This window comes from Aegilops tauschii, chromosome 3 (assembly GCF_002575655.3).
Source record: "Aegilops tauschii subsp. strangulata cultivar AL8/78 chromosome 3, Aet v6.0, whole genome shotgun sequence".
In the NCBI taxonomy this organism is placed as follows: Eukaryota; Viridiplantae; Streptophyta; class Magnoliopsida; order Poales; family Poaceae; genus Aegilops; species Aegilops tauschii.
The window spans coordinates 595,550,509-595,558,954 of NC_053037.3; the positions used below are offsets into that span (position 1 = coordinate 595,550,509).

The 8,446-nt window shown below is 42.7% G+C and overlaps 1 protein-coding gene across 1 annotated transcript; it reads left to right on the forward strand.

Annotated features, from left to right (window-relative positions):
- Positions 1-4,682: 4,682 nt before the first annotated feature.
- LOC109739676 (G-type lectin S-receptor-like serine/threonine-protein kinase At2g19130) lies at positions 4,683-5,731 on the forward strand. Its single transcript, XM_040402902.2, is given in 2 exon segments — positions 4,683-5,486; positions 5,489-5,731. Coding segments are annotated over 2 exon segments (1,047 nt in total).
- The last annotated feature ends 2,715 nt before the right edge of the window (positions 5,732-8,446 follow it).

Sequence of the window (8,446 nt, forward strand, 5' to 3'; positions counted from 1 at the left end):
CCCTGAGGTGTCTTATGTCAATGATATGCAGAAAGATGATCTTTGGATATGCTAGGGTGACGGTGGACGAAATAACAGAGGGATTTGAGGACCTCCAGCTTGATCACCCTACCGGTGAAGGGGAGACTCGGCTGGGTTCTGCTCTAAAGACTCCATGCCTATGGCGGAAGGAGCTCATCAACCTTCCGAACTGGACGCCTCCGCCTCCTCCTCCTCCTCCGGCGAGTAAGGGCACTCCGCCTCCTCCTCCGGCGAGTGATCAGGGCACTCAGCCTCCTTCTCCGGCGCGTGGCGGCACTCCGCCTCCTCCTCCGCCTCCTCCTCCGGCGAGTGATCAGGGCACTCGGCCTCCTTCTCCAGCGCGTGGCGGCACTCCGCCTCCTTCTCCGCCTGCGCCGGCGTGCCCGAGCAGCCAGCCTCCTCCTTCTCCGCCTCGTCAGCAAGGGCGGAAGAGAACCGCCGCTACTCCGGCTGCTCCGGCGCGTCGTAGTCCTTCTACTCCGCCTCGTAAGGAAGGAAAGAAGATAGCCGCTCCGTCTGCTCTGCCGGCGTCTAGTAGTACAGCCAGAGGCGGGAGGCAATACAGATTCGGTCCTTCTCTGAAGACTCCAGAGAAGTTACCATACGAGAGGACCGAGGAGGAAACCACGAAGATCGTGCGAGCCGAAGTGACGAACTTCTTTGAAGGGGTGAAAGCAAAGAAACATCCACCTTCGGAGGAGAAGGTAGATCCGGTGAAAGCGAAGTGCACTCTGGCTGCCCTGACAAAACCACCAAAGTCTCCGCCGAAAGGCAACTATGAGCGCATTATTGCAAAGACATTTGTCGAAGCGGAGCGGTCGGGAAGTACTGTCAGTGATCAAAGGTTAAAAGAACGACGAGCTGGGAAAAAAATTGCCCAGCTCGGCGAACAAGCGAACCAATCGTGCCCCCCGCTCAAGGTGTCTAGCGACATCGTCGCTAATGATCCGAGGATGGTGCCCGGTTATAGCAATCTTGGAGATTACCTGCCCGACGATGTACATTATGATTTCTTGGAGGTGGACGAACACAAATACCATTACGGGAAGCCTCTCGTCAAATATGAAAGATCTCTAACAATGATGATGCGAATATTACATGATTGGTACATGAAAACCTGTAGAGAGTCTGGCGGGAGGAATACTTTGACGCTGAGAGTTAAGGAGGAGCATGACCTCATTGGAATTGAAATGTTGAATGTTCCATTTGAGGAGTTCTTCCAGTTTTTCAATCAAAAGGCCCTCGATAAATCAACGATCACTTGCTACTGTCTGTAAGTAGTACTACTTTTGTCATTAAGTCTCTCTATATAGGTCAGCCCTTTCATTGCATGTATTTATAATTATCCTCACTATATTATGCAGATTGAAGATCGCCGAATTGAAGAAAAGACAAATCGGTGATATTGGATTCATTAACACAAATCTCATAGATGCAACTGAGGTTAAATATCATGCCGAAAATACCGAGGCCAACTTGCTACGATCGTTGGTAATAAATGAAAACAAAGATATAATACTCTTTCCTTACAACTTCAAGTGAGTGTTACTGTCTTGTGCATATTCGGTTTCCCTTATTAGTCCAGGTTATAGTAATGTAATTGATGACTTATGCATGCGTGCGCAGCTTCCACTATATTCTCCTAGAGATTAAGCTTGAGCAGGGACTAGTAACCGTCTTAGACTCGAGACGAAAAGATCCCCGGGACTATGCGGACATGACTCAAATGCTCGAGAAGTAAGTTAAATCGATCATTATCCACCATATCAGCAACTTTGTTCATTTCCTGATATCAAGTAATTGTTTTACTTGTCTGGCAGGGTTTGGAGAAAATTCACCAAAAAAGCTCCGGGACTGCCGAAGAAGCTGTAATTTAGACACCCGAAAATAAGTACTGTAGTAGCATGTTCCGCGCATCTCCTAGTGATTCAAGCGCTAGTTTCATCAATACCATTTGGCATGCTTGCTTATCAGTTTGATTGACCTCTACTTCTTGTAAAGTGGTTGTGGCAGGAACAAGGGAATGATTTCTGTGGATACTACGTTTGCGAGTCCATCCGCTACACGACCTGTGAGCGGGGCTACTCTGACGAACAATATGAAGTGCGTAAGCAATAATATTCACAATTTTATTTTATTACCATCATTTGTGTTGAGTTTCATTTATTCATATATATATATATATATATATATATATATATATATATATATATATATATATATATATATATATTGACCCCTTCTTCAAATTAGATCTTTCGGATGCGGGATGAACTCCTACCACCAGATCGTATGCGAGCAATTCAAGAGGAATTGGCGGCATTCTTCCTTGTCCACGTGATCGCTGAAAACGGAGAATAATATGTGGACCCTGTGTACATATATAATTAGGAGATTATATTGTAAGAGATAATTATTGTATATATGTAGCCGGTAGCGTCGGATAGATATACGAGAACTTGTTGTTCGACCAATTTCTCGGAGAAGGAGAGGTGGTCGATATCACTTCTCTCTGTATGCATATATATGTTCATGACGATCTTCTATTTCCTTCATTTGCTTACTAGCTAGTGTGTCTAGTCCTCTCTATACGTATATAGTACGTAGCGTCGACCAAGCACGGAGATAAGAGAGGACACTTCTCTCTATTAATTAGCTAGCTAACACAATATATGAAACACCTAAATTAGCCCCCCAAAACACCCAAACCCCCCCCCCTTCAAAAAAAACAAAAACCCCAGTCCATGAAATGCTGACGCGTGGATGCCTATTGGTCCCAGTTAGTGCCATCAACCGGGACCAAAGGCCCTCCTGCCTGGGCTCGCCGCACTAGCCACGTGGAGGCCCATCTGTCCCGGTTTGTGTAAGAACCGGGACTAAAGGGCTAGGGCATTAGTAACGACCCTTTAATCCCGGTTCAACAACCGGGACAAAAGGCCCTTACCAACCGGGACAGATGACCCTTTTTCTACTAGTGTGGCGTGATGATAGTGGCGCACCTATAGTGCGCCATTAATGGTCAAAATAGGTGCGCCACTAACTGGCCTTTTCCTAGTAGTGTTTGGGCATTGAAGCACCTGCACCCCTTTGCTAATGTATGACAGTATGAGTTGAAATCTTGGAATAAGTTTTGAAGATTATCTTCTTCCGAACAGAGTTGCCACCAACACCTTCGTTGTCATTTAGCTTTTTTCCAACCAAATGACTGATTTAAAAACGACCAGTTTGTGGCAAGGAGTAGGCTAGGCTAATGCCAACGTCTGCAGCCACAAGTAGAGGAATTTTCCCTTGCCCTACACCGGGAATTCCATACATTTTCCACAATGATTAAGACTTCCTGGACTATTTAAGTTGCACAATTTGTGGCCTTAGAAAACAAGTCAGCATCTTTAACTTGGAACGCCAGTCCTCTTGCTCTTAGCCATGGTTCCTTCTCCTATTTGGTTTGGAATTAGGCCATCAGGGTGGCTAGAGCATCCACATTGTTAGTAGAGAACTCTTACGAAATGGAGAAGCCAAGCAACTGCATCTGCATGCCTTCGCCATCTTTCTTCGCAGTAATACTTCTGCACTTGATCAAGGTCATGCCTTCAGGATGTAAGTCCGTGCACGCAACAGATACTCTTCTTCCTGGCCAATCTCTGCGTGGTAACCAGACCTTACTCTCAAAATCTGGTGCCTTTGAGCTGGGTTTCAATTGCCCAGATCCTCCATGTTATTTGGATTCTAGATTTGGCATATGGTATGTCAACTCATCAACTTGTAGCCCTCTTCTAGTTTGGGAGCCTGATGCAGTCTCTCCTATTTTACCTGTCTCCTCATCATTTGGACTCTCAGGAGCTGGCTACCTATATTTAACAAATGATGGTAGCTTCCTGATTTGGTCCTCACTTGATACGGGGAATATGTCTACTTCTACACTCGCAGTACTACTTGACAACGGAAATCTCGTAATTAGAGACAAACTGAATATTTCTTTGGTGGTCTGGCAGAGCTTTGACAACCCAGTAGGTAGACTGCTTCCTGGAGGATGGCTGGGATATAATAGGATCACAGACAGGAACGTCTCCCTTATTTCCAGTGCTTCTAATGGTTTTGATTCGAAGCGTTCTATTCTGGAGATAAATGCAAAGCAAAGTAGAGGGTTTATAGTCCGGCACATTTCTAACACATATGAGAACCACTCCCATGGAAGTTATTCAGACGCTTTTCCCAGCTGGATAGGCATTGGCGAAGATGGAGACTCTTTTCTGCTGCTCAGTGATGCACATATGTATGTACAATTGGATGACAATGGTACAGTCTATTGGATAGTAGATGCTGCCCTGCTTTATACTGTGGCACTGACAGCATTTGTGTAGTGCCATACTATGGCACCCAGTCATATTGTATGAGAGGAGCTGCTCCACGTTGTTTCTCTAGTGTTTCCACTAAACAAGACGTTTATTTTCATCCAATAGATGAAGTACTCTACGTATTTCCAAGAAGTCCTTTGCAAATTGAAGTCACACGTAGCAGAGTGCGAAGATATTTGTTTAAGTAACTGTTTCTGTACTGCATATGCTTACCTCCATGGCAGAATATGCCCACTATGGTTCTGGGAACTGCCCAAAGTTGTGACAAAGTCTTCTGGTCAATGGAGCTATAGTTTGTATGTAAATATGGCTAAGCGAGAAAATTCGAAACCCCATTCGAATTCCTGGATTGAAATTATTGTTCTACTAGTGATAGGTGTCCTGACCCTCATGCTTGTTAGTCTGGTGCTTTGGTGGAGAAGCAAAAGAAAGTTATTCATAAAAAGACACGTGAACTCCAGTAATGGCCTTACGATCTTCTCAAATGCGCAGATGAAAAATGCCACAAGAAATTTCTCTGAAAAACTTGGAGAAGGAGGTTTCGGCTCTGTTTTCAAAGGGACAGTGCGAGGAACCTCTATGGTGGTTGTCAAAAAGCTGAAGGGCCTTGGACAAGGGGAGAAGCAATTCCGAGCGGAAGTGCAGACCATTGGAATGATTCAACACATCAATCTTGTCCGTTTATTTGGATACTGTGCTGAGGGAAGTAAAAGGTTGCTAGTATACGAGTACATGGAGAATGGATCTTTGAACTCTCATCTGTTTTCAAAGAGTTCTATAAAATTAATCTGGGAGATCTGGTACCGCATAGCACTTGGAACAGCAAGAGGCTTGGCTTATTTGCATGAAGAGTGCAAGGATTGCATCATACACTGTGACATGAAGCCGGACAATGTACTCCTTGATGCAGATTTCTGTCCCAAGATTGCAGACTTTGGTATGGCAAAACTTCTCGGCCGAGATTTCATCAGGGCACTGACGACAATGCGGGGGACCATCAGATATCTTGCACCGGAGTGGATCTCAGGTCTTCCAATCACACGTAAGTCGGATGTTTACAGCTATGGAATGATGCTTCTTGAAATCATATCAGGGCGAAGGAATTCAGAGAAAATTAAGGAGGGAAATTTACCTCCTTTCCCATCTTTGCTGCACTGAAGGTGAATGAGGGGGACATTATGTGCCTGTTGGATAGTAGGCTGGAGGGCGACTCAGACATGGAGCAGCTGGACAGAGCTTGCAGAGTGGCATGCTGGTGTATTCAAGATGCAGAGGATCACAGGCTGACAATGGGGCAAGTTGTTTACATGCTAGATGGTGTTCTGGATGTCGAAATACCTCCTGTTCCGAGGTAACTGCAGAATTTTGTGGGCATGGAGGATTCTACTTACAGTACAGACTTGTACATCCTCTGAAATAGTAAAGCCCTCTTCCTTCCAGTTTATTAAAATGTATGGCAATAGTTAAGTGTAAAGAGTTTGTGTCTTTTGTATTTTCCAAAATGCATTTCTCCCTTATTTATCTGATGTTCTGAATGTCTGAACTGCAATTCATAGTCCTGATATATACTTGTAACATCATGCAGTCTTAAGGAAAAACCTTCACTTCTTTCTCTGGTTGTGCAAGGCTTGTCCATTGATGTTCCGAACTATCAGAACTGAGGGCAGACTCTAGTATTTGCGGATACTATATCATTCCTTTTGCTTGAAGCAGTGTCTTTCATGGTTTACCGTATTAGTAATGTTTGCAGAATGGAAGGATCGCAATTATGCTATTTGCACTGTGTGGGAATTGCTTGCTATAGATACTTGAATGTTAGAATGAATACAGTCTCATCTATTGGAAGGCAAGTTTGATATTGGCAGCTCCGGTTATTTTAGCTCCAACATGGTATGTTGCTGCAGCCAAGAATCTAAGCTGAACATTTATTTTTGTCGAAACGTGCCATGATTCAGTAGTTGCCAACTTCTGAACCTGTTTTACACAATTATTTTTGTTGAAACGTGCCATGATTCAGCAGTTGCCAACTCTGAATCTGTTTATGCAGCATGCCGATGAGACGAGCATTTGATGTGTAACTAATTTACAATTGAAGTTGTTAATTTTGAACTTGGTTTATGTGAATGTTTCTCACGGATGACTACAAAACATGATTTGGGATGTGTTTATATATCACTTTATATAGTTTGTTCAAGCATGCTAGCCTGCTGCACATACAGATTTGCTGAAAGTTTCATTTCCAAGTATTATAGCCTGCTTTTTATGTATAAGCCATGGACGACAAAGTTTTCTGTGATAACTTGCTAAAAAACTTGTTATAGAAACAACACTTTTGTCAAACTCAACCCAACCACTGTATCTATGTTTCATTGTGGCAATTGCTAATGGAGCTCGAGTTCCATGAAGCCCTTAATTTGAAAAGTTCAAAACAAAGTCGCGTTTATAGATTTTAGAAAATTCTGAAAAACATACACAAATACATATGGATGTATACTAGTGTGAGCTACACAAAAATGGCAAAATCACATATTTCTAGCACACGTGTATTATTCATTATAAAAGTACATGATTTTATTTTACAACTCACATAAAACTTATTTCGTGGTGAAATTTCACACACATCTAGTATATATCTATGCTTATGTATTTATTGTCAGTTTTTGTAAAACTTAAAAGGTTGATTTTCTTATTTTTGAAATTTTCAGGCTCCATGGAGCTTGAGAGCAAAAAGTTCATTCTCGTTTCATTGTCATCATATTTGCAATGGGACCCTTGTGTTTTATCAATAGTTTTAAATATCAGTTATGTTAAATAGCTGCGCCATGCTCAAGCAGCTATAGCAGGACTTAGCCATTTTATAATTTTACCGGACAATTCTACATGAATACCATTTAGTGACACCCGGCTCGAACCGCTATAGCTCGGCTATAGCTGTCTATTTAAAACTTTGTTTATTACACTCAACTAGCAATCCACCCATATACTCCCTCCCTTTCGGTTTAAAGAGCTCATCTTAAAATTTCGGGTTTTGCATTTTATAAGACTTAATTTTCTTGCTCCCCATCACATGTTCAGATTTCAAGGTGCATTAAATAGTTGCATGCAAGGATTAAGAGAAATGCCATCAATGCATGTAAAAGTTCTTGGTTATTTATTAGTCACCCATGCATGCATTGTAATTAATGCATTGGTAAACTCAATTTCTTAAAAAAACAAGTGCATTAATTGTGTGCTTTTGCACAAAAATTATTCCACCACTCACCATTCCCCTTTGTTAGTGAGATTTTTGAATTGAGCCCTATATACTGGAAGAGATGGAGTATAAGTTTCATACATGCATGAAACTTATAGCAACTCCAACTGGACTAGGCTAATTTAGCCCGTCATACGGGTTGGTCATACGCTCGCACACACTTCCGGACAATGTTCTGCCATATTTGCTTTGAACCCTCATTTGTCCATCCACGCAGCCGTGTCCCTCAAATTGTCCGAACGCATGCATATGATTGGTGTGGGGTTCGAGGGATAATGAGAAGAGAAAAAAATAAAGAAAGAGAAAAGGTGATCTGAAGGGAACTCTGTTGGACGTGGCGGATTGTTCGGATGCCTCATATCCTCCTCACATAGGGCAGAGTTTAATGGTTCGTAGATAGCACAGACATATGAGGACAATTTGAGGGGTCTTTTCGTGTGACTCATGTCCTGGCTATCCAGACTGTCCGCCCGGACATATGGAAACTGTGGGTCTGGTTGAATATGCTTTTATTTTTAAGACATGACATTACAATTTTTAGGGCATAGCTGCATGTGCACTAGCCTGATGGACGGCTTTTTCGCATCTTCGCTAGGGATATTTCTTTGCTCGTTGCGAGGAAGACGTCTGTCACGCCTTCGTTGCTTCCACAACGGGCCAGCCCAACAAGTGATTTTCCAGCTCACAGGAAAAGTTTGTATTTCTTCTGCGCTTTTATTTTTTGGTTTGGTGTGTTTTTGTTCAGTTTTCTTGTTTCTGTTCGCTTTTTTATTTTTGGTTCACTTTTTTCTGATTGTGTTTTCTGTTTTTATTTTAG